At 36.6% G+C, this 27,469-nt stretch overlaps 1 protein-coding gene across 1 annotated transcript in view; it reads right to left on the bottom strand.

Moving 5' to 3' along the window:
• Nucleotides 1–907: 907 nt before the first annotated feature.
• The window catches only part of LOC134761104 (uncharacterized), a 96,074-nt gene continuing 69,512 nt past the window's right edge, over nucleotides 908–27,469 (bottom strand). The window contains exon 3 of the mRNA XM_063722439.1: nucleotides 908–2,972. Coding sequence (XP_063578509.1) covers nucleotides 2,825–2,972 — 148 coding nt within the window. The 3' untranslated portion in view covers nucleotides 908–2,824. The remainder of the gene's footprint in view (nucleotides 2,973–27,469) is intronic.

The raw sequence follows: 27,469 nt of genomic DNA, 5'->3' as shown, positions 1-27,469 counted from the left end.
TCATCTTCATATTGCTGTTTCAAATGTTAAAAGTTTTAAGACATCAATTTACCACATGTTAGAGCTGTGAGTGAATAAAGACTTAATAAAAGAAGAGTAATGCCTTAGGAGACTATAAAGTGACCAAAGGTGGAAATAGTATTAATTAAGTTTTATGAATTTCTATTTTCTCTGTTGGATTATTTTACTTAATTTTAGAAAAATGCTCGGGAGTTATGGCAGGTATAGTCAGGTTTCTGATTAGAAGCCTCCCCAGCCCTCTTCTTTTTATTGGCAATAGTCCTGGGTTTGTGTGATTAATTGCCATCTGCTGAACCATGTGCACAGAAAAACCATCCCACTAGGAGCTGGATCATTACTGGATAAGATCACATGCACATGTGACCTAAACCTAGCCAATGGGAATCAGGTGAAGTCTGCTGGAGGGCATCTGGGAAAGATTTTCTCATTGATAAAATAGGTACATACAGAAAGGAATGTGTTTGTCTTTTCTGGACATTGGAGTTTCTGCATGTGACGACTAGAACTCAATAATGAGGAACTGGATTACCAGCGTCCTAAGAATGGCAGGATAGAGAGCTGCAAATAAGTTGGATTTGAAGAATGGCAGGATTAAGCTGGTTTGTTTACAGTCATCTGGAGCAGGAAACATTCTCTCCAATATAAAGGTGAAGATTGTGTCTGGGATAGTTGGAATTACTGCACAAGGAGCTTCTTATGTAAACCATGTAAAGTTGGACTTGGTATTAATATTCAAGGGTAAAAATAGAGGGCATGTCCTTCACATATAATTCTTCATTCCCCACAAGCTCTTTTTCTCTTCTGTCTCCCGGTTACATTTCTACAAACTTGAGTAATGAGAAACAATATATGCAACATGCAACAGACTGAGGGACTAAAACGCTGGTGCAGAATGTTCTTATCCTTTAATTTTGTGACTCCTTTAGGAATGCTGTGTCATTAGTATTTAAATCACTTCATAAATATTTCACTTTAAATACCATTGTAATGTCTTGTGTATGCCTTAATTGAGTTGACCAGAGAACAGAAAGCAAAAGGCCATATCATTCCTGCAAAAATAGCTTCTTCTATTTAGATACTTTGCACTGTGAAAGAAAAATCAACATATATATGTCTCACAATATGTACTCAGAACAACTGCAGACATTAGACATTGTAGCTTAAACAGGATAAAGTCGAAGAGGAAAAAGGAGAGAAGCAGGGGGGAAAAACCTTCAAATAACCTTGTATGGGGAAACTGAGGGAAGGGGTAAAAAAAACGGAGGCTATAGGTGAAGGTTAAAATGAGGGAAATTTCTTGGAATGTTTAAAGCTTTATTTTCTTTGACCTCTCTTCTGTTGTTCTTCAATTAGAATGTCATTCTAGGGTGTTCAAGAATTTGAAGGCCATATGGATACATTCCACAGAAAAAAAAAATCTTCCCAAGGATAACATCATCAGTGTTTCATTATGCACATGAAGGAATTTAAGGTTTTCTTTTCTTGTAACTCTGTTAAAAATATATCTGATGAGAACTCAAGAGGCATATTTCTTTTCCTAAACATCTCATGTCTTATTAGTTTGCTCTTACTGTTTAATTGAAAGTCCTCCTGAACTTCCTGAAGAGCGAGTTATATCTTATACGTTGCATCTTTTATAGTATCAAAACAGCAATTGCTGATTCATTAAAAATTGTCTTTTAAAAAGTTGTCTCATGATAACAGTGTAAAATCATCTCTTCTTGTTTGCCCTCAATGATCATATTCTTAATCATAAAGTAAAGGTTTAGGGATATTTTTAAATTCCATTCAAATCTAGAAGAAATGGAGAAAATTTGCCACAAAATTACAAGCAAGAGCAAAACTAAAATTTTAACTTGCATAAGTGTTTCAATAAGATTAAAATCATTAAGATTGTATGCCATTATTTACATATTTACCCTTCTGTGGAACTTATGCACCATAAAATTTTGATACTAGAAAGAGACATTATGGAGAGTTGAGTTATCATTTTCAGGGAAAAGTGCACTGTTTTCCGGCTAAGAAAGTTACACAGTGCCGCAGTATTGAAAAGAATCACAGATCCTTCTAAATCTGAAGGAAAATAGGGCCAATAAACTCATATTTAAATTAACACTGACTTGATCTCCAAAGACCAAGAATAGATTCTCATTCTTGAATACGACTTTTTTTTTCTGTATAACTGACATCCCAGGGTAAGAGCCCATGAAAGAGAATAGCATTAATTTTCACAAGCTTTGCTTAGAAGGAAAGACCGAGAAATAAAGAAAATATAAGAAAATTGGAGAGACATGGAGAAGAAATGAGAATGTCCAGAGAATCTTTGGAAAAGAATTCCGGAAGGATAGAATAAAGAGAATTAGGGAAGACAATATTCAAAGAAAAGAATGACTGAGGATATTTCAGAGTTGATGAAACATGTAATCTCATATTATAAAAACTTATGAAGTCTGGAAAAGTATTTTAAAATCTATTTCTAGTTATATACCAGTAAAAGATGGAGAAGAAAGAAAAAGATAAGGGATAAGAAAAACAACCCATAACCTAAAAAAGAAAAGTTATCTTACAAATGATCAGACTTAGAAAATTCCCAACGGATTTTTCAAAGGCAACAATAGATGTGAGAAGATAAAGGACACTAACAGGTAAAGGCATAAACTTCAATAAGGTCAAAATAAGCATGTTCACCTGGAGGTACAAACTGATCACAGTTTATTAAGAACCCAAGAGCATGCTCTAGTCTTCAAGTGTCTTGTATTGTGAGCCAAGTTGACTCACTATAGCACTTCTTTCAATACTATAATTAAATAATCAACATTGTTGCTTCTTTTATAGAATCCCCAGTTAACATTTGGAAGGACACCTTAGGGATTTTGCAGTCCAAAGCATATGCCCGTGTGTCTTCTCTGTCTCTATGCTGCAAGTTGTCATCAAACACTTTTTCAGTTGACCTAGGATGAATTAGAGCAAGGAGATGAATGAGTGACCCCATTTGTACCGTTCTTCAATGTCAACGGTAAGGGCATGGCAAGTAGCAAAATAAAGTCTGTGTCACATTTTGAGACACTTGGATATAACTCAAGTCAGAGGAATTAGGTGGCTGTGGAGTGAACTTCATTTAAATTAGAACATTCTGAAAAACACACGGAAATACAGTGAGGTAGTGTAATATGCCACATAATATTGAGTATGCCTGAATTTATGTATGGTGCAAATTATTCTAACATTTTCAAATTGCTGACAGTAGAAAAAAATAGTATAATTTTGTGCAATGAAACCATGACTCTACAACAGTTCATGAAATAAAGTCACTTTCAAAAAAGACTATGGGAATTTATTTCTCATACAATAAAACTGGAAAATGGTGATGAAGTATTTGGGAAAAAACGTGGATCCTAAATGAAAGATTCAAGAGGAAAAACTGACATGGGGAGGCAGAAGTAACAATAAGAAAATGACTAATTTGATGAATATGCAATGGGTAGAATTATAATGCTGAAATATACAGCATGTACCACAGAAGCTGGTAGTCAGAATTAAAGGAGTCTAAGATCCCCAATTATTTTCAACAAGCATAATGGTGATATTTGCTTTTAAAAGTTAAATTTAGACTGGGTGCAGTGGCTCACTCCTGTAATCCCAGCACTTTGGAAGACTGAGGCAGACGGATCACCTGAGGTCAGGAGTTTTGAGACCAGCCTGGCCAACATGGTGAAACCCCTTCTTAACTAAAATTACACACACACACACATACACACACACACACAAACAAATTAGCTGGGCGTGGTGGTGGGCACCTGTAATCCCAGCTACTTAGGAGGCTGAGGCAGGAGAATTGCTTGAACCCGGGAGGTGGAGGTTGCAGTGAGCCAAGATCATGCCATGGCACTCCAGCCTCGGCAACAAGAGGGAGATTCCATCTCGAATAATAATAATAATAATAAAAGTTAAATTTAATAACAATTTAAAGTGAATCACTATGAAACAGAAATACGGTATCAGTTGCTCAAAATAAAGGCAGTAAAAAGGAGGATGCTAACCCCAATCAATTACAAGGAAGGTAAGATGCAAAAAAAAGAGAAAAAGCAGGGTTAAGGAAAGCATGAAAAATGGATGGAAGTAACAAATAAAAAAATATCAAAAATGATAGCAACTCACTAGTTACAAAGAAGATAATACCTTTACTTTTTTTTTCCCAAATCCAGCTATACACCACTTACAAGAACACAAAAAGATTGAAATTTAAAAGTTAAGAAATAGAGTTAATGCTGCTGTATTAACATAGAAGATTGAAGAATGTTAAATAAAAAAAATAAGGCTAATGAAGGTCATTACCTCATTATGATAAAACAAAAAACTACCAGGAAAATGAATATAATGTTAAATTGAAATACACTTCATTGCATATTATTTGACAGAATGACAAGAAGAAATTGACAATTTATATTATAGTAGAAAATATTCCAATTGAACTGTTTCCTAGGTATCAAGAATATAGTGAATCTTCATGGGTTAGAGAATTCTATGTTAAGCTTGAAGCAATGTAGGATGCAATAAATCCCCAGCCTTGAGAACCGTCTAACAATCGACTTGACAATTCTAGATTGTTATGTTGACATGTCTCAACTGTAAAATAACTTACTCATATTACAATTTTTCTGACCTCAAACATTTTGATATTAATAACACTATATATGATAATACTTTTAAAATTATACAACTTCTATTTCTAGAAAGATGGGATAGATGTACTTTTCCCTATATCTTTACTTAAGTTCAACTAAAAATACTTAATATGTTATAGTGTTTAAGAAGACTCTAAAAGTGGAGGGAAGATGGCAGACCAGCCAGGGACCTCGGCAGCCAAAGATGATGTGCTGGTGAGTGCTCTGAGCTTTCATTTTGCCTCCTGTACCCCAGACTGTGTGCAGAAGAAGCTGACAACCCAGAAATGCCAATAAAGGCTCCGATAAAGCTTGCTGTCTCTAGCCAGCTGACCAGAAGGGGAAGCATAAACATGCAGAAAATGTACAGTCAATACTGCCCAACTCTAGCCACAGAAAACACAGAAAACAAAATGTGACCTCAACCCTTACCCCTCTTCCACACCCACAAAGGCTGCCTGGGGATCCTGGACTTCCACACTTCCCAAGTTGTAATGAGGTGACCCAAATACCACCATCCACCACCAAGGTGGTCTCAGAGTAGGCTGAATAGAGAATTGGGACATTCAGCCCTGCCAGGGCAACTAGAAATCATTTTCCACAGTGTCGGAGACTACATGGAGGACCTGGACATCAACACTCCACCTGGCAGGAACAAGGTGCCACCTACTCCAAGTGGGTAGTATCTCATGAAGGTCACTACCTTCATTGTGATTTAAAAAAAAAATACCAGAAAAAATAATATGTTAAATTGAAATACACCTCATTGCATATTATTTCACAGAATGACAGGAAGAAATTGACAAATTTATATTATAGTAGAAAATATTCCAATTGAACTGTTTCCTAGGTATCAAGAATATAGTGAAGCTTATTATTATAAGTGGGTCGTATCAGAGGAGGCATGTGGAAAGGAGGGTCAGGGCTTTCATCTCTAGCTAGAGATAACAAGGCAACTGCTGACTCCATAGTATCGGCAATAAGGTACCCAGTAGGGTGGTATCAGCAGAAGCCTAGGAGAAAACCAGCATATCCATCCCTCCTCAGCAGTAGTGAGGGGCTGCTTCACACCTTGGGTGTCAGCAGCCTCTTCATTTTCACAGCCCACTCCTGCCTTTGTAAGGCTGGAGCCTGATGACTCTGAGTGTCATAATCGAAAGACATTTTTTTCTTTGAGACGGGGTCTCACTCTTGTCCCCCAGGCTGGAGTGCAGTGGCATGATCACTGCTCACTGCAGCCTCCTTCTCCTGCGTTCAAGGGACTCTCCTGTCTCAGCCTCCCAAGTAGCTGGGACTACAGGCACGTACCACCATGCCTGGCTAATTTTTGTATTTTTAGTAGAAACACGGTTTCGCCACGTTGGCTAGGCTGGTCTTAAACTCCTGGCCTCAAGCAGTCCACCCACCTCAGCTTCCCAAAGTGCTAGGATTACAGGCATGAGCCACCGCGCCTGACCTAAGAGACATTTTTATTTTAGCTTGGGCTCCTCATTTCTTAGGCAATACAGTCCTCTCAAAACAGTCTCTTCTAATCCTTTCAATGCTACTAACCAATCCAACATTTCTTTCTTAGATATAACTTTCAAATATGTTTTATCTCATTTCTTTCTTGTTCCAGTGCCACTTTCTCCAGGTCATACCACCGTATGTCTTGATTACATTGTTCAATGAGAAATGTCACTAGTCCTGTGCTATCCAAGACTATTTTTGGAGTCTGGTTCTCACTCCTTTACGCAGGCTAGAGTGTGTAGTGGTGCTATCATAGCTTGCTGCAGCCTCGACCTCCTGGGCTCAAGGTATCCCTTCCAGGTAGTTTCAACTACAGGCACACATCACCATGCCCAGCTGATTTTTGTATTTTTTGTAGTGACGGTGTCTCACTATGTTGCCCAAGCAAGTCTCAAATTCCTGGCCTCAAGCGATCCTCCCACCTCAGCTTCCTGAAGTGCTGGGATTACAGGCATGAGCCGCTGGGCCCAGCCTCAAAGACTTAAATTTTTCATTTCAACTATTTGAAGTGTAAGTACAATATGATTTTCTAACTCTGAAAGTTCAAGAATTTATGAAAGCTTTATAATCTATGTATTTTCTTACTTATAAATCATTCAATTATTTCCCAAACTCATCTTTCTCATCATATTTTTCCCAAAACTAGTGAATTCTAGCCAACACCTACAACTGTGACATTATTTTCCAACTTCTTACCTTATGGCTTCCAGCACAATGGCATATACTAAGCCCTTTTATGCTGTCAAAGTTGATGATTTTATCAAAAGTTTTCCTGACACATAACCTATATCTTTACAAGTTTCAATATAAAAGTCCTTATCTTCCACACTTTAACATTAAGCCAATGACACATAATAATTTGATATCCCAGCTCCCCATTTCTGGATACAAATTTGCTTTATTTAGGGTAGGCTAAGCTTCTTTGCAGGAATAAAGAATCTCAATATCCCAATTAGTTTAATAGAGTGAAGTTTTATTCCCTGCTCAAACAAAGGCATGTGTTCTCATTTATATAGGTCTTCTGAAAGGTTCTCTTCCATGTAATCATTCAGAGACACAGATGCTCTATATAGTGTTTCCACTTCCACTTAGAGTCTTGGGGTCTTACATGAACTCCTGGTATCTAATTGAGCAATGAGCAGGAGTGGGAGGACATTTTCATGGGCCATTTCCAAGATTAGGCTGGAAATTGGCATATGTCAATTCCAATGTCCCAGACACATTACATGGTGGCACTGGGATGTAAGGGGGCTCAGTGAATGTAGTTTACATGTGTCCCAGGAAAAAGAGGAGCTCTGCATATTGGTCAACACAAACAGGCTTCCATAACATGAAGACTGAAACACTTGGTTGCTAAATGGGCAGCCCACTTAAAAGGATTAATACAAAAGAACAGATAAATATATTTTCAGGGCCAAATAGCAATCCATATCCCAAGTGTAAACTTCCATTTCTTAAATGTCTTACGAGATATGACAATTGGAATCACTATAAATGAAAAATAAATAAAATAAAATAAAATAATCTGGCCGGGTGCAGTGGCTCGCACCTGTAATCCCAGCACTCTGGGAGGCCGATTTGGGCGGATCACAAGGTCAGGAGTTCGACACCAGCTTGGTCAACATGGTGAAACCCCATCTCTACCAAAAATACAAAAATTAGCTGAGTGTGGTGGTGGGTGCCTGTAATCCCAGCTACTCGGGAAGCTGAGGCAGGAGAATCATTTGAACCCGGGAGGCAGAGGTTGCAGTGAGCTGAGATAGCCATTGCACTCTAGCCTCGGCAACAGGGTGAGACTCCATCTCAAAAAAAAAAAAAAATTCATATATTGCAATTTACTAAATAATACGTCAATGCCATTTTAATATTTAAAAAAACTCTTTTGCAACTAAATAACATTTTGTTAAATTGGCACTCCCCAAATTTGAAATGCTTCAATCTCTATTTATCAAACATGTATTGAGTACCTACTCCACGGCAGACAATGAAGTGGGGGAATGGAAGACAGCAGTAAACAGGAAGGCATGGCCTCTAACCATGAGGAGTGCCTTGCAATTGATCTGGTATTGCTCCAGCCACATCCACAATGCCCCATAGGGTAATTGTACCCCGCTTTGAGAAATTGTCTTACACACTCTTTAGAGAGTCATAGGTTTAATTATTTAAAAAGTGCCAAATTTAACCAGGCTTAAATGACCACTCAAGGTTTTACAATTAATGAGTTATTTACATAGGATCAAATTTCAGCTCTTTTGGAATCTTTTCAGGTAGATATCCTATATTTTACCTCCCCGTTAGTGTTGATGCTAGAAACAGGGCAATTCAATGATATTATGCAGTGTCCGAAGTGAAAAGAGATACAGATAGAAATAATAACTGAAATTCCAGGAGTGTTTGAAATATCGGAAAGAGACCAAGTGGTTTTTGTTTGTGTTACATTAATACACAAACACAACATCTCTGATATTTATATTTAAGGTTTCTTTCATTAGACGATGGAATAAGTATGAATTAAATCAAGTTTATTTTATATCCTTTAATAAACCAATAAATTATAAAAGTAAATTATTTTTCCCAAATATGGCAAGATAGCATACTCTCCTTAAAGCACGAAAAGATTTATTTAACAATATATGGAAGATTATAACATTGGACACTACATTAATGAAGGGTAACCAGGCTCGCCTGATGTTGTTCCAGTTAATATCCCAGAAAACAGTCAATCACGGAGAAAATATCCCATTTGGGGTTAATGACAGATGCTGAAATGTTATGTCTACTAAATTTAGTTTTTCAGGCAGTTTTTACACTGTATCTAAAACTTGCAGGATAGGAAGTACCCAGAAAGTGAAATTCTTGTGACAATAATTGCCTTTTTCTCATCTGAGATATTTTGGCATCATTATTCATATTCCCCCAATGTCAAAAGGAAAATCTGTAACTATTTAAAAATCATTTTCCCTAATAAGATTACTATTAGGATTTGCACATGGAGGATATACACTCAAATAGTACCTTAGTATAAGAAGCATATCTTAAATATTAATTATTTTATAACATATCAAAAGAAGTCATGTTGCTTGTAATTATTTTTTGAAGCCACATGTGGAAAATATGAAAACAAAATTTATATTTTATGTGGAAGATTCTTGTCCTCTTTTATCAAGTAGTGTTTGTTGTTACTCACCATTTTCTGTACACAGCAACGTGGGTTTCTTAGCTTGACTTACATTTCAAAAGTAGGAATCTTTTCTGTTTTAGCTCAATGCCAGTTGTATGCTGACTGCCTGCTGCTTCCCAACTACGTATCTGGAATTTTGTAGTTTAATTGCTGCTTGCACAGTGGTATTGTACATAAACACAGCAGCTGCTACTGTATGTTGGAAGTGGCTCAGAAAAATCTATGGACACTGTTCAGCTTTGACTAAAAAGCCAAAAATTTTAGACCCAGCTGCATTACTCTAACAGCTTGACAATATAGCGCCTTAACAAAAAAAATCCTCAACTTATTGGAAATCTTCTTACAATATGTTTGAGACCACACCAGAGAAAATTGCGTGGAACCATGTGGTCTGGTGGTAAAACTTTCCAAAAATGATTTTCTTTCTCTTTTTTCTAGTCACTGAGGTCCTTAGATTTTTGTTTGTTAGTGTTCTGTATTGCTGGAGATAGCCACTAGAGATAAGAAAGCTAATATGAAACTTGGATATCTTCCTGTTGCCAGGTAGAGATTATGTTCTTTTTGGTTAAACCAATTAAAAATGTGAAACCAAAGGGGAAATGCACAGAAACCTTGACAGAAGACCTTTGCTGCAGCAGCTTGCAGATTTTAATGAACACTCTGTTGTGTGGAAGAGGTAGGCTGATGTCACATTAAAATGTAGTCATGAAAAAAACTCAGTTTGTACTTAAGTGTTTCCACATAACGTTTTTTAAAGGGGAAAAATTAGAGAGCCATTTTTATTTTTTATATATAAACAAAATTCAGGGCATTGCAATAAAAGGAGAAATCAAGACCTCATTTGTTTCACTGCTTTGATATTTATCCCTTCATTATGCAGAGTTTTCTGTGTTTCGGTATTTAGAAGCCCAAGTAGCATTATCTGAAGAACAAAACTTCCCATGAAAATTAGAAGTTGGGCAATAAGTTCGCAATAGAATATTGTTGTTATCCTGATGTTATTTTTAACCACTCTGATGAATTTAAGGATGCCTGAGATTGTTTAGCAAGAGCTTAAGCTCAATTTATAAACATGATATTATTTTTTAAACAGTGTTAAGCTTGCTATACAAGTCCTGTAAAATATTGCTAATATCTCTGTCAATGTTGGTGTGTTAGGTACCTAAGAGAATGTTAAGGTCTGATGGCAAAATGGCCTCCTTTAGAGCACAGGGGATCCAAATCCAGTGGTTGATGTCTAGTAGTGAAGAAATAATTCAATTATTTATATTCTCTCCCAGTATTATAAACAGTAAGAGATAGATGTGATAGACCTAGTTCACAGAGTCCCATGAAGGAATTTCTCTGAGGTAAGTATTCTGCCATAGCATACTAGCAATAAAAAGTGTCTTCAAAGATTTCATTAAATCAATGGTAGCATCTCGTTGACTTTTTACCTAATTAACTCAAATGACTGCAGCTGCAAATAATGAGGAATTGACTGAATAAGTCAATTTACAAATTTGAATGCAATAGAATTATATTTAATTTAATTATGAAATCATGATCCTATATAGTTTTTAAATAGATCACATTGACTATTATTCCATTTTAGGGTGAAAATTTAATGCCAATATTTCAATGGCTATCAGCAGAGAACCACTTCACCTGTAGGCACTCAGTTATTTTGTTTACTTTTCTCATTTTCTGCCGTTAATTGGAGTTAATAAAATTTAAATGTTATAAATTATTTTCCATAAAAAATTTTACCACCACCAAATGGCAATGTTAATACCCTAAAGACTCAAAGTTTCTGATGACTTATTTTATGTAAAAAGAATATGCTAGACACACTTATATTTGGGCAAACTGGTAAAGACAGAAAATATAGAGCTATATGAAAACAGTATAACAAATATATCTGAAAGTTGATGACAATGTAGATAATTTCTGCAACAAAAAGTACTGAAAAAGACTAATGGAAAAGAAAAGATGTAGAACTATCCTCCATCCAAGTGTATGTGTCTCAAAGAGTAATGACTGTCAAGAAGAGAGAGACACTTTGAATAACAGAATCCAATGATACTAGCTGTCAGAGTTGATCCTCTATTGAAAAAGGTCATTTGCATAATCATAACCATAATTCATATAATCTTTTTATAAACCAATTAATAAGTCAGCTTTTATGCTGCTATGAAAATAAACAAAAACAGTCTCTCTGTGCATTTAGCAATAAGCATTTATTTCTTTCTCATGTCACAGGAAGGCTGAAATTCAGTTATGACTTTTTTCTCCATCTGGATTGTCTGACTCAGCTAGACTTTGCTTCGTATATCTTGTCATTTCAGAATGCAAGATGAAGGACTGGCTTTTATTTGAAACATTTTGTTCTCATGGTGGAGAGAAAGGAAGAGGTCCCAGGAAACCATATGAGCATATTTAAACCTTCTGCTTAGACATGATATATGTCAGTTCTGTTCAATATCCACTGAACAAAACAAGACCCATGGCCAAGGCAAAGTCAATGTGGTGGATTGCAATACTCCTCTTACCATAAAATACTGTCAGGGCAGGAAGAGAATAGTTTTGAACAAATAATAAGATGTGCAGTTGTCACCAGCCAAGTTGTTGCATGTGGCCAAGGTATTTATATCAACCATTTAATAGTAATTCATTCTAGTTCAGTTTTAGCAGCTTAGTTTTATAAATATTCAATCCTTTGGAATTCTTCCTCCTCTCCATTTTCCAACCAAAGAGGGCTTATAGACATGTGGGTGAAATAGGAGACTTAGTGACATCATGATGCTTGGAGAAAGGTTTCTCTGAATTTACAAAGGTTCTTATGCTGTTTTGGAGTTGGCTGGATCATTTTTGTAATGGGATCCTATATGCTGATATCTACTGAAGTGTTTCTCATGGACTTGTGAGTTCTTCTCTTGGCTCATTCAAGCCTAGATCATCTTCCTCAGAGATATAGCTTTTCATTCGTTTCAAAGATATGGCACTTCCCTTTAATTCGCTGCTACAATTTCTAGTTGGGCTCTATCTAGATTGTCCTTTCTTCGGTCACTTCTTCTTTCACTGGAGTGGTCTCACACAGATTTTTCTGGCACTTATTGCAGTTAAATTCAGGCTGTGACCTTGTTCGTGTGACAATTCTTTCTTTTTTTCTTTATATAAACAGTTTATTTACTCTACACAGCAACACAGACAAAACGCCATATAAACACAAAGGAAATGACACAGAGCCGAGATGCGGGCTGACCTGGGATCTGAGACTCAAAAGCAAACAGAATACAGCATACTGATGGGTCTTGACTCTTTATCCAATTTGCCAGTCTGTGTCTTTTAATTGGAGCATTTAGCCCATTTACATTTAAGGTTAATATTGTTATGTGTGAATTTGATCCTGTCGTTATGATGTTAGCTGGTTATTTTGCTCTTTAGTTGATGCATTTTCTTCCTAGCATCGATGGTCTTTACAATTTGGCATGTTTTTGCAGTGGCTGGTACCGGTTGTTCCTTTCCATGTTTAGTGCTTCCTTCAGGAGCTCTTGTAGGACAGGCCTGGTGGTGACAAAATCTCTCAGCATTTGCTTGTCTGTAAAGGATTTTATTTCTCCTTCACTTATGAAGCTTAGTTTGGCTGGATATGAACTTCTGGGTTGAAAATTCTTGTCTCTAAGAATGTTGAATATTGGCACCCACTCTCTTCTGGCTTGTAGAGTTTCTGCCGAGAGATCTGCTGTTAGTCTGGTGGACTTCCCTTTGTGGGTAACCTGACCTTTCTCTCTGGCTGCCCTTAACTTTTTTCCTTCATTTCAACTTTGGTGAATCTGACAATTATGTGTCTTGGAGTTGCTCTTCTCGAGGAGTATCTTTGTGGCGTTCTCTGTATTTCCTGAATTTGAATGTTGGCCTGCCTTGCTAGGTTGGGGAAGTTCTCCTGGATAATACCCTGCAGAGTGTTTTCCAACTGGTTCCATTCTCCCCGTCACTTTCAGGTACACCAATCAGACATAGATTTGGTCTTTTCACATAGTCCCATATTTCTTGGAGGCTTTGTTCATTTCTTTTTATTCTTTTTCACACATAGGCTCAAAATAAAGGGAGGGAGGAAGACCTACCAAGCAAACGGAAAACAAAAAAAGGCAGGGGTTGCAATCCTAGTCTCTGATAAAACAGACTTTAAAGCAATGAAGATCCAAAAGGGACAAAGAAGGCCATTACATAATGGTAAAGGGATCAATTCAACAAGAAGAGCTAACTATCCTAAATATATATGCACCCAATACAGGAGCACCCAGATTCATAAAGCAAGTTCTTAGACTTGCAAAGAGACTCAGACTCCCACACAATAATAATGGGAGACTATAACACCCCACTATCAACATTAGACAGATCAATGAGACAGAAAGTTAACAAGGATACCCAGTAATTGAACTCAGCTCTGCACCAAGCGGATCTAATAGACATCTACAGAACTCTCCACCCCAAATCAACAGAATACACATTCTTCTCAGCACCACACCACACCTGTTCCAAAATTGACCACATATTTGGAAGTAAAGCACTCCTCAGCAAATGTAAAAGAACAGAAATTCTAACAAACTGTCTCTCAGACCACAGTGCAATCAAACTAGAACTCAGGATTAAGAAACTCACTCAAAACTTCTCAACTACATGGAAACTGAACAACCTGCTCCTGAGTGACTACTGGGTACATAATGAAATGAAGGCAGAAATAAAGATGTTCTTTGAAACCAATGAGAACAAAGACACAACATACCAGAATATCTGGGACACATTCAAAGCAGTGTGTAGAGGGAAATTTATAGCACTAAATGCCCACGAGAGAAAGCAGGAAATATCTAACATTGACACCCTAACATCACAATTAAAAGAACTAGAAAAGCGAGAGCAAACACATTCAAAAGCTAGCAGAAGGCTAGAAATAACTAAGATCAGAGCAGAACTGAAGGAAATAGAGACACAAAAAACCCTTCAAAAAATTAATGAATCCAGGAGTTGGTTTTTTGAAAAGAACAACAAAATTGATAGACCGCTAGCAAGACTAATAAAGAAGAAAAGAGAGAAGAATCAAATAGATGCAATAAAAAATGATAAAGGGGATATCACCACCAATCCCACAGAAATACAAACTACCATCAGAGAATACTATAAACACCTCTACGCAAATAAACTAGAAAATCTCGAAGAAATGGATAAATTCCTCGACACATACACCCTCCCAAGACTAAACCAGGAAGCAGTAGAATCTCTGAATAGACCAATCACAGGCTCTGAAATTGAGGCAGTAATGAATAGCTTACCAACCAAAAAAAGTCCAGGACCAGATGGAATCACAGCCGAATTCTACCAGAGGTACAAGGAGGAACTGGTACCATTCCTTCTGAAACTATTCCAATCAATAGAAAAAGAGGGAATCCTCCCTAACTCATTTTATGAGGCCAGCATCATCCAGATACCAAAGCCAGGCAGAGACACAACAACAACAACAAAATTTTAGACCAATATCCCTGATGAACATCGATGCAAAAATCCTCAATAAAATACTGGCAAACCGAATCCAGCAGCACATCAAAAAGCTTATCCACCATGATCAAGTGGGCTTCATCCCTGAGATGCAAAGCTGGTTCAATATACGCAAATCAATAAATGTAATCCAGCATATAAACTGAACCAAAGACAAAAACCACATGATTATCTCAATAGATGCAGAGAAGGCCTTTGACAAAATTCAACAACCCTTCATGCTAAAAACTCTCAATAAATTAGGTATTGATGGGACGTAACTCAAAATAATAAAAGCTATTTATGACAAACCCACAGCCAATATCAAACTGAATGGGCAAAAACTGGAAGCATTCCCTTTGAAAACTGGCACAAGACAGGGATGCCCTCTCTCACCACTCCTATTCCACATAGTGTTGGAAGTTCTGGCCAGGGCAATCAGGCAGGAGAAGGAAATAAAGGGTATTCAATTAGGAAAAAAGGAAGTCAAATTGTCCCTGTTTGCAGATGACATGATTGTATATCTAGAAAACCCCATCGTCTCAGCCCAAAATCTCCTTAAGCTGATAAGCAACTTCAGCAAAGTCTCAGGATACAAAATCAATGTGCAAAAATCACAAGCATTCCTATACACCAATAACAGACAAACCGAGAGCTAAATCATGAGTGGTCTCCCATTCACAATTGCTTCAAAGAGAATCAAATACCTAGGAATCCAACTTACAAGGGATGTGAAGTTTCTCTCCAAGGAGAACTACAAACCACTGCTCAACGAAATAAAAGAGGACACAAACAAATGGAAGAACATTCCATGCTCGTGGATAGGAAGAATCAATACCGTGAAAATGGCCATACTGCCCAAGGTCATTTATAGATTCAATGCCATCCCCATCAAGCTACCAATGACTTTCTTCACAGAATTGGAAAAAACTATTTTAAAGTTCATATGGAACCAAAAAAGAGCCCGCATTACTAAGTCAATCCTAAGCCAAAAGAACAAAGCTGGAGGCATCACACTACCTGACTTCTACAAAACAGCATGGTACTGGTACCAAAAGAGAGATATAGACCAATGAACAGAGCCCTCAGAAATAATACCACACATCTACAACCATCTGATCTTTGACAAACCTGACAAAAAGAAGAAATGGGGAAAGGATTCCCTATTTAACAAATGGTCCTGGGAAAACTGGCTAGCCCTATGTAGAAAGCTGAAACTGGATCCCTTCCTTACACCTTATACAAAAATTAATTCAAGATGGATTAAAGACTTAAATGTTAGACCTAAAACCATAAAAACCCTAGAAGAAAACCTAGGCATTACCATTCAGGACATAGGCATGGGCAAGGACTTCATGTCTAAAACACCAAAAGCAATGGCAACAAAAGCCAAAATTGACAAATGGGATCTAATTAAACCAAAGAGCTTCCGCAAAGCAAAAGAAACTACCATCAGAGTGAACAGGCAACCTACAGAATGGGAGAAAAGTTTTGCAATCTACTCATCTGACAAAGGGCTAATATCCAGAATCTACAAAGAACTCAAACAAATTTACAGGAAAAAAACAAACAACCCCATCAAAAAGTGGGCGAAGGATATGAACAGATACTTCTCAAAAGAAGACATTTATGCAGCCAACAGACACATGAAAAAATGCTCATCATCACTGGTCATCAGAGAAATGCAAATCGAAACCACAATGTGATATCATCTCACACCAGTTAGAATGGTGATCATTAAAAAGTCAGGAAACAACAGGTGCTGGAGAGGATGTGGAGAAATAGGAACACTTTTACACTGTTGGTGGGACTGTAAACTAGTTCAACTACTGTGGAAGACACTGTGGTGATTCCTCAGGGATCTAGAACTAGAAATACCATTTGACCCAGCCATCCCATTACTGGGTATATACCCAAAGGAATATAAATCATGCTGCTATAAAGACACATGCACACGTATGTTTATTGTGGCACTACTCACAATAGCAAAGACTTGGAACCAACCCAAATGTCCATCAATGATAGACTGGATTAAGAAAACGTGGCATGTATACACCATGGAGTACTATGCAGCCATAAAAAATGATGAGTCCATGTCCTTTGTAGGGACATGGATGAAGCTGGAAACCATCATTCTCAGCAAACTATCGCAAGGACAAAAAACCAAACACCACATGTTCTCACTCATAGGTGGAAATGAACAATGAGAAAACCTGGACAGAGGAGGGAGAACATCACACACCAGGGCATGTTGTCGGGTGGGAGGAGGGGGGAGGGATAGCATTAGGAGATATACCTAATGTAAATGACGAGTTAATGGGTGCAGCACAGCAACATGGCACAAGTATACAAGTGTAACAAAACTGCACATTGTGCACATGTACCCTAGAACGTAAAGTATAATTAAAAAAAAAATATATATATATATATAAAGCAACACAGCCCAGGCTCTAGAGAGGAGGGGTGGGACGGAGGGCGGGTTTCCATGCAGCCAGCCCAGGTGAAATGCAGCTCTGCACAGTGAGAAGCATGCCTGTATCTGACAGCGAAGTACTTGCTCCTGGGGGACTTATCCAAGTATAAAAGTTTATAATTTTACAGCAGTTGAAATACTGACATCGATATTAAAATAAAAGAGAGTTTTACATAACAATCAACAATGATTGATGTTTTCCATCCCACATAGAAGCTGCAGTAGGTACAGGACTGTAAGCTCTTAAACTTAGTAGTCACTGGCTTAACCCACTGTACTCTTTTATTGGAACCCCCTAGCAGTTATAAAATCCTCCACTCAAACTTTCAATGTGTGCTTGAATACATGGTCTTCTTCCTTGAGTAAATATTATGGAAAACTGTTTTTCCCCGAAACTACTATATCCTTCACTACTATAGGAAAGGGACATTATACTGTTGCTCTGTCAGAAACTTCAAAGAAACAAGTAGTGTGACACAAGTAGTATCCTTTGATTGCCATTGTTATTAGGGATAGCTGATGCCCCATCTTCAATGGTATCCTCCCTTTTTGAAAACTATTGACATCTATTTATTCTGTAGTCTCCTCTTCCCTGTTTTATAGCTTCTTAAATTCATGAGGTTTATCCACTCCATCTAATCTGTTCCAGTTTAATTATCTACAAATAGAACCCCCTTCTGTGTTTCACCACTATTAAACATTGGTCTACATTGAATATTTCAAAATCTGCAATTCTTCTTTTGACCACGAATGCTTGTTTTTTAAAAATGTCTCCCATTTTCTCTTTCTGCTGTATTCTACTTATCTCCATTATAAACTCCAGTTCTTTGAAATACATCGTATTTCTCACCCGTTACTACAGTTAAAATTTCACTTAACTTCCTCGGCCATTTCTTCCTCATGTTTGGATCCTATATTCATATACTTATACTATGTGCATTTGGCTCCTTGATCCTCTTCTCTTGTAAACTTTTGTCAAATTCAATTCCACAATTCTTTGATTATTCTACTTCTCCTCTAGGGCTGAGCATTTCATATAAGGTCATGAAAAATGCTGAGTGATTCTCTTTTAAATCCCTGCCATTAAATTTTCACTAGGATTTTGTTATTAGTTTGAATTCCGTATTTTGTTCTCTTGTATCCAGCTACCTACAGTAGCTGTTTTAATTATTTTCCATGGTCTTCAAAAAATCCACACTTCCACAAGACCTCTCAGAAAATAGACATGAAAAGTATATGTAAATTTCCAGTTTTACCTGGAGCATCTCTTCACTACCAGTCAGCCTTACTAATTTTTGCAATGCAGGCATGATGTTACTACCTAAGGAATAATGTTCTTGAGCCTCTTGTATACAAGAAATATATATTTTTCTTTTTTATAACCAATTGTCAGAGTATATGGTCTACCCAGATGAATTTCACTCCAATGGAAATGGAAAAAAAATCCTATTTTAATTCAGAATTGTCCCAGCAAAGCCAACAATAATCACATCCCTAAACCACTGATCATTCATAGACTTCTCCAGGACACATCCAATCTCTGCGATGCTCTACGTGCACACTACTTGCTACGTGTGTCCAGACTGATATTTTCCTGCCTCATGAGCACAGCTGGAACACCGCTTCAAGCAACCACATCATCATTCTCCAGTGCACGAGAAAATCCCACCAGGGAATTAGGGCAAGGAAGGTCATCTTTCTTTCACATCTTGAAAATATTTTCCAAATGTGCTCCAAACATTAAACAACTTAATAAAGAGATGATGCAAGAACCAAAGGAAATGTTTAATAAAAATATTTTTATGAGAATATAAGCTATAAAAATTTCCAGTGCATTCTGTAAAAATATTTCCCTAAAATTTTGAGTGAAGTATCTGTAGTAGTACTGTGTTTATTACAGACAAGATGGAAAATAAACAGTATTTCTGCATTGCCAGCAATACATTGGGAGTTGTTATTTCAGAAATTTTAAATTCCAGATTTGGAAGTTCAAGATCTTGCGGCTGGCATCCATTATACCTCTGCTGCCAAATGCATAATATAATTCCCTGTGTTCTAATTAGATGCATTTGCAAATAATGTAAAGTGTTTTTGAAGGACAAGAGAGAAAAAAATAATCTAATAAGTAAAATCTAAACAAAATATGAAGGACAAAAATGTCACCAATAATTTTATTTTTAAAATGTTATAAGTAATTACACTGAATAATTAAACATTTTGTAGTGAAAATGCAAATAGTTTCTCTAAATTGTATGTATTGTAATAGTAAGTCAATATAAGAGAATAACTGTAAATTATATATAAATTATTATATATAAATTATATATAAATGGTAAAATAATTTGACATCTGTTTACATACTTATAGAAGTTAATCTTCCTTTTAGAAAATATACTTATGAATACTCATTCTAAAGTAGATTGGCTTACTATTTTAATTTGAGAATGTAGATTTAAAAAATTGGGGATGAAAGAGGGAGAAAGATTCATTGAAGAGAGGAAAATCAATGCAGACGAAATGGAAAGGCACAATGGAAGGTTGTGCTTGAAAAGGTGAGCGTTAGGTAAGATCCTGTGTAGAAATAGGTTGGCTGATCTGACTTATATTTTACAAATTAGGTTAGTTCATTTAAAGTAACAGGAAGGAAGGCAAACTATGGTTTATGAGGAAAGATCCAGGCTGTTGGGTAGACAGGTTGGTTGGTTACAGAGGAAGCTCCCTTTGGAATCTTCCCCTCTTGTCCCTTAGTGAAATTAAAAGGAAGTCGCCAACTGAGTCTGAAAATTGGGAGATGTTGGAAATTTATGAAGAAAGAAGATAAGGATGGGAAAGCCTTCTAGGCAAGTGAGAAAGGAACTGACTCAGAATATGTAGTTTTAGAAACTTATATTGAGAATTACTTATAATTAGATCCTACAATAAACAACACATAAACGTTTAACCGCCAAGGGCATGCTTTAGTGTTCCTGAGATGCCACCCCACATTTCCCTGGTCTTTAGGGATTCAGGGTAAACATTTTTAAATTTACAAATAATAGGCAATTTTACTATATATCACAATCTTTGGGAGACAGTAATATTCCGGTCCAAATTCAGCAAAAAGTGTATAGATCATCCATTGTAACAATTATATATTGCAGCATGTCAAAAACCACCTCGAAACTTTGTGGTTTAATAAAACATCCATTCATTTAGTTCCAAATTCTATGGGTTGGTAAATGAGGCTGAGCTACATTGAGCAACTCTCTTGCCAGTCTCTGGACAGCTGCTGGTCAGCGAAACACTTTGCATTGGGAGACTGGCTGTCTGTCAGGTGCTTGAGAGCTACCGTGCCATGTGATTCTCTTCACGGAGCAGGCTGACCCAGCTTCTCCCCAAGGCAGTGCTTCAGGTATCGCAGCAGCAGCAAGAGAGGAATCTAAAAGACATTTTCAAGCATAGGCTTGGGGCTTGTACAATATCAGTTCTGCCATATTCCACTGTGGCCATTTTTACAATCCTTCACACCTGTTACTTAATATTATAATGTCTTGTTTCTCATTAGACAAGATCCCACTTATTAAAAGTGTTGTCTTCAAAACATATCCTACATCTGACCACTTCCTTCTATTCCTCTGCCACCTTCTTGTTCTCAGTGCCCATCTCCTGTTCCTGGGATTATTGCAATGATTCCTCACGGATCCCCTTGGCACCTCCCATTTATTAATCTGTTCCCAACCAAGCAGCTAGTGATTATGGTCACTACTCTTTCAGCATAAAACTCTCCAATACCCTGATACCTTCACTCAGAACAATAACTTAAAGTCTTTACAGTGACTTTAATTTCAAACGTGATCTGTACCACCTCTCCATGCACTCTGTCATATCTCAGAATATATCACCTACTGTAATTCATCTCACTCTGCTCTTGCCTTCCTTGCCCTTTCTCAAATATGCCAGGTAACCCCCCTCCACCCCCTCACATGCCTATATATTTGAAGTATTTAAGAAATGATATAATACAGAAATAAGATGGATGAATAAAAGGCAGAAAACAAATTAGAAAAAATGTTTCAAGTCAAAGAAATAAATTTTTTTTAAAATCATGAAATACCTGTCTATGTAAGCAGAAGTATATAGGCATGCAATTTTTTATTTCATCTTCTAAATAGCCACATGGTTTGTTTTCCCTCAGGTCTCTTCAAACGTTGCGGTCTCAGCATGGTCTTCCCTGACCACGTTATTTTTAATCCTACCTCTTGATCCTGCCTTTTTGCCTACCCTGGCCCAGTTATTATGTGGAGACAATGTTATGAATATTTTTAGCATTCAAAGTCATTAATTCACATAAGGTGATAGTAAAGAATGTGCTATTCTATCGTCCATTTTACAGGTAAAGCCATTGAGAAGGCATGCAGTTAAGTGTCTTAGCTGAGGTCATGCTGTTATTAATTGACAAAGCCATGACACAAATGTAAACTCATCTGGATACACAGCCAGCTTCCTTAAACCAGTTCTTTATTTCATTGAATTAGCTCATGCTCAGCGTGGTGCGTGCTTTAGCACTGTCACTCTTTATGAGGCAGGCACTACTGCTAACATGATTTTACAGAAGAACAAGTGGACACATCGATGGTTTGAAGTCCACTTTCAAGGTTACACTCTTTGTGGAGCCAGGACTCAAACCCCATCAGTCTCATGACAAAGCCCATATTCCAGCTGTCTATGCCACACTGTTTGCTCCATGATCTGATCCTACAGTCTCCCAAATCCTTTCAGATTTAATTTTAGGTTCTATAATATGCTCCGTTCTGACATGAAACATGATATTACAATTTTTTTTCTTCTACTTGGAACATTGTTTCTAATTACTTTGTTTCTGTCCTTTTTTCATCCATTTTATTTCCGTATTATATCAGTCCTTAAATACATCAGCCAGGTGAAGTGGCCTTCCTATGTACATATCATATCAACTTAAAAATCATTCTTAATTGTTTATTTCTCACTATCTCTTCTGGAAGGAAATAGAGATCCCAAACCATGTCTAGATAATCATTGTAGCTCCAGAATTTTACAGTGCTAATCACATACTAAGGGTTAAATATATTTTTGAAATAATAAAAATAGATATATTTTTAAGTATCAGTATGTAAATTAAATGCAAAGTTAATGCCTTAATTTTGTGCAAGTACAAGTAGACAAATATTAAGTACAACAATGTTTTTTCCCATTTCACAAAAAAATTTTATGATTTCTTACAACCTAATAGACAGAACAAATGTAAGTAAATCTTCCCAAATCAATCCTGGTAGGTGGGGCTAGAGGGCTGCTTTGTTTGTCCCTTTAGGCAAGTCCTGAAGCATTTAGTGCCATGGAGAATTTTGACTGAAACCGTCTACTATGGAGGAAAGATCACGGGATTGTCAAAACATTGGAGGGATTCTGGATTTGCTGTTAATTAAGTGTATGATCATAACTAACACAGGTTATTTTGCTTGTCCTAACTCCTTCACTTGTAAATTGAAGGTTACATTAGGTGATGGTTGGTATCCATTTCAGGCCTAAATTTCTTTGCACAATAAATAATTAGTAAGTGTAGCTTAGTTCTGTTCCTTCCTAATATATATCCATATATCCTCCCCAGTGTATATGTATATTTTACATAGATGATCCACAAGCTGTACTATCACACACACAGACACACACACACACACACAGACACACACACACACACACACACACACACACACAAATGGAAGCAGGAAACATAATTGAGCTGCAGCAGAGTCAAATGTAGTCTAAGCTGCAAGGGTAATTTGAACAAGGTTAATGTCAGAAGCCACGTGCGAGACCCTAACTCGATACATGAGCAGACACAATATAGCCCTGAAGATATCTGGAAAAAGAGAAACCAATCCCAACTTGGTTTGGGTACTGAATGTTTGGGAGTTTTACAGCTATTTTGTGCCTAAATATTTCTACATCTCAAGCCTTAGAAATATCCCCAGTAATCTTAGAGCAGAAATGTAGCCTTGTAGGGTTTCTTGGTGTGGGAGTTTGATAGCAGTTACTGGCCTCTCCTAGAAACTCTGATGTGAATGAAAGATTTTCCCTCCCTTTTGGGCTCAGAAAGCTGTAATGTGTTTGCCCTGAAAGTTTCAGTGGCCAGAGACTAATAGGTTAATTTGTGTTGCCAATTCCTGAAACATTCTTTTTCCTGCTTTTTTCCTCTTTCTATTTAAGTCTTTAACTATACTTATCATTCAGTCCTCATTATCTTAAAGCAGATCCTCATTACCAATTTGGTGAAACTCCGTCTCTACTAAAAATACAAAAATCAGCCAAGCACGGTTGTGAGCACCTGTAATCCCAGCTACTCAGGAGGCTGAGGGAGGAGAATTGCTTAAACCTGGGAGGCAGAGGTTGTAGTGAGACAAGATCATGCCATTGGACTCCAGCCTGGGCAACAAGAGCGAAATTCAGTCTCAAAAAACATAAAAACAAACAAACAAAAAACAAACAAAAATGTATACTTTTAAACTTTTTACATGACATATTTTATTTTTATATTCTTCCCATGTAAATTATTTGTATTCAATAATTAATGAAATAAACAGTATGCACAAACAGCTGCATAAGAAACAAGGAATTTTCACTCCTTCTCTTTTTCCCTTCTCCTCCCAAATAGTGTTATCTAGAATTTGGTGCCCAATATTTCCTGGATATTCTTTGTAGTTTTACCATATCTATTATATCCATGTTAAGATGTAGATTATATTTTAAATCTCTAAATATATGAATTTCCTGGTTATTTTGGCTACTGTCTTTTAATTTAATCTCATTGGGTCAGATATGGAATAATTTTTGAGATAATTTCAATTACTGATACCTTTGTGATATATAGTTGAGTTCACCATATTCATCAATTTATGGAACTATCACTGTTAATACAGGCAATCCTTTCTTTACTTAATCACTTTATTTGATAAAATGTTCTGTTTTGTGTGCAAAAAGAAATTTTAACTCATTGTATATCTCACACTGCTTTTTAAAAATAAATTCAGATAATTGTGTTTTTAGAATCAGCTCAGATAATTATTTGCACATTAATTCATTGCTTCTAATTGCTGTTATAATACTCCATCATGAAAATTCACCACTGTTTTTGAGTCCCCTAGGAACAAACATGAGGTTTGCCTCCAGCTCTCTGATACCCATGAAGAAGGCTGCGTGAACATCTCATACTGTACATGTCACTTTAGTATAGTACTTGACATTTTTGGGTATACCCAGGAAAAGAATGGTTGACTCATAGTGTATGTGTGACAGATTATAATATTGTTTATTATAATTTACTCCCATCTTTCCCTGCGCCCTGCTGTATGACTAGCGGGACTTTCCAGTGGGAAGTGTATCTACCTAATTTTCTGATATATAAAAGGTGAGCAAATTGACTATTTTCATTCAAAGTTGAAGCCCTAAGAGCCATTGAGTGTGCCCGATAGCTCTCTTGCTTTCTTCTTTCTGCCATGAAAAGACATATTCCAGATCTGGCATCCCACTTCAGCCCATGGCCCAGAATGAAGACACGTGAAGACATGGGATACAGAGTTGAGCACAGCTGCAGCCAACCAGCAACTGGCATGTAGTAGGAGCAAGATATAACCTTTTCTTATTGTGAGCCACGAGAAATTTGGGGAAGTTTGTTACCATAGCAAAGCATAGTGGAAAATTATTATCACAAAATGTTTGTAATTAATTTTTATAACTATGAGAGATTGGCTTATTTATTTGTTTTTCAGATGGCGTCTCACTCTGTCATCCAGGCTGGAGTGCAGTGATGCAATCTCAGCTCACTGCAACCTCCGCCTCCCAGGTTCAAGTGATTCTCCTGCCTCAGCCTCCCTAGTAGCTGGGATTACAGGCATGCACTACCACGCCTGGCTAATTTTTGTACTTTTAGTAGAGACAGGGTTTCACCATGTTGCACAGGCTGGTCTTGAACTCCTGGCCTCAAGTGATCTGCCCGCTTTGGCCTCCCAAAGTTCTGGGATTACAGACGTGAGCCACTGTGCCTGGCAGAGGTTGCTTTTTAGAATGACCGATCTACACACTAAGCAGCAATCCTTATGTTGAGGCCAACACTTGACACCACGAATTTTTGAAACACTAATAAGAAATTATTGTTTTACTTTTAGTGTTTGTGATTACAAATGATATAGGGTATCTCTTCATGTGTTCATTATATTTTTAAAATTTGCTCTCTGTAAATTTTGTTAGTTATGGAAGCATTTTTATTTTTTCATATGGTTTGCCTGTTTTTTCTATCTTCTACTAAACGATCTCATCTTTTCCCCCCTTATTCAAGGTGCCTAATTTAATGCATATTGAGTCTGTCTCTGAGATTACCATTTTGCTACATTGGTATATTTATCTATTATTGTGAAAATGCCACATTATTTTTATTACTATGACATTAAAATGTCTCTTTAACTTCTAAGGAAAGATGTTCTCTCTTTTTTTTTTTAAAGTTAACCTATAGCAAAGATTTTTATTAGTCCATATAATGTTATAATGTTTAGCAAATCATTCAAGAAAGTTTCTGGCTCTTTATTGATAATCAATTTCTTTTTTAGATTAATTTGTGGAGTGTTGGTTTCTATAATATTACATCAACCACATAAAGCATGAATGACAAGAATTTTTACTGCAGCCACTTTGTCCAGTCTTCCAGTTGTCTAGTTCCTCGTTTAAGTTGCTGTTATTGCTAAGAATATCTTAATTTTAGTTACTTTTACTAATCGCCTGTTGCTGTTTAAAAGGAATTATTTTGTAGGTTGATTTTTGATTTTGTTAAATTTCTAGGGTTTTTGTCTATTTTTTTTTGCTCATCTCCCAAGCTGATGACAAAATTATCTTCAAACAGTGACGCTTCCATTATGTGCTAATGATAACACCTCCCTTCAAATCTTTTTATGTCCACTGCAGGGAAGGCTGGGAACTATTTTTACACACATGGTGAGATGTCACAGCCAATGTCATCTAAGTAAGAAAAGGAGCACAGGCATTCGATAACAAGAAGCTTTGCTGCAGCTGCTTTCTCTAACATAAATAATGCTGTCTTTTATTTGTTAACTTATTTTTTATCACCTAGTAAACAATAATGTACGTAGATGTTTCTTAATAATTCTGCTTGAAAGATTCATATCTTGAATGAAGAATGGGTTCCCAAACTTCATGATGTATTATTAACCCAGTGAAAAATCAAAGGAAGAATCCAGACTTAATTTATTTATTCAAAAATGTAAGATTAGCTGGGTCGTAACAAAATTGCTAAAATTTAATAATTTTAAAATTTAATAATGTTATCTTATGCTCATTACCCAAACCTTACTTTCTATCAAGTAAAAAGCCATGATCTTTTAGCATGTGATGTTATCTAATATTGAAAACAATTGAATATAATAATCATCTACTAATACATATATTCTAATAGAGTCTCTATGCATTCACATCTGTGGATTTTATATTAAAAAGTAAAATAATGCAAAATTGTGACCTATATCTTACTGAAATAATAAAAAACATCAGATGAAGCAAGATGTATGACTGCACAGCAACTTTGCTGATCTTGTTTTCCTTCAGTAACATTAGTAAATTGCAGTGGTATGTTTTGCATAACATTTATGTAAACCTGTGGGCAATGTGAAAACAATTCTTTCATTGGTTTTACGGGTTCCGTTTAAAAATGTTAGTTATGTTTTATGCGCTCTAGCAGGTGAAAACGCCATAGCAGAACTGGGAGAAGAAAATACTGAAGTCAAGCTACAGATGTTATTTCCAGGACAACATTAGAAAGGGCATTGTCCTGTTAAGAGCTGAATTCAGTGTTTCTACTGTTCTAAGATCACTTTGAAATGGAAACGATAAAAACCTTTAATGTCTTGTCCAAATAAAAAGGTGTACAGAAATCAGAGCCATGCTTGGCGAGAGATAAGAGGCATTGCAAATACAGCTGGGTAGAGCAAGTTTATCGTGCATGGTCCCAACAGAATAGTGACAAGATAGAATAGCTGGGGATTTTAAGTGGAGGTACAGAGGTAGTTAGAGATATCTTCTTTATGCCTT

The sequence above is a fragment of the Pongo abelii genome, chromosome 2, assembly GCF_028885655.2.
Source record: "Pongo abelii isolate AG06213 chromosome 2, NHGRI_mPonAbe1-v2.0_pri, whole genome shotgun sequence".
Taxonomy (NCBI): Eukaryota; Metazoa; Chordata; class Mammalia; order Primates; family Hominidae; genus Pongo; species Pongo abelii.
This window is presented reverse-complemented; position numbering and strand designations above follow the sequence as displayed.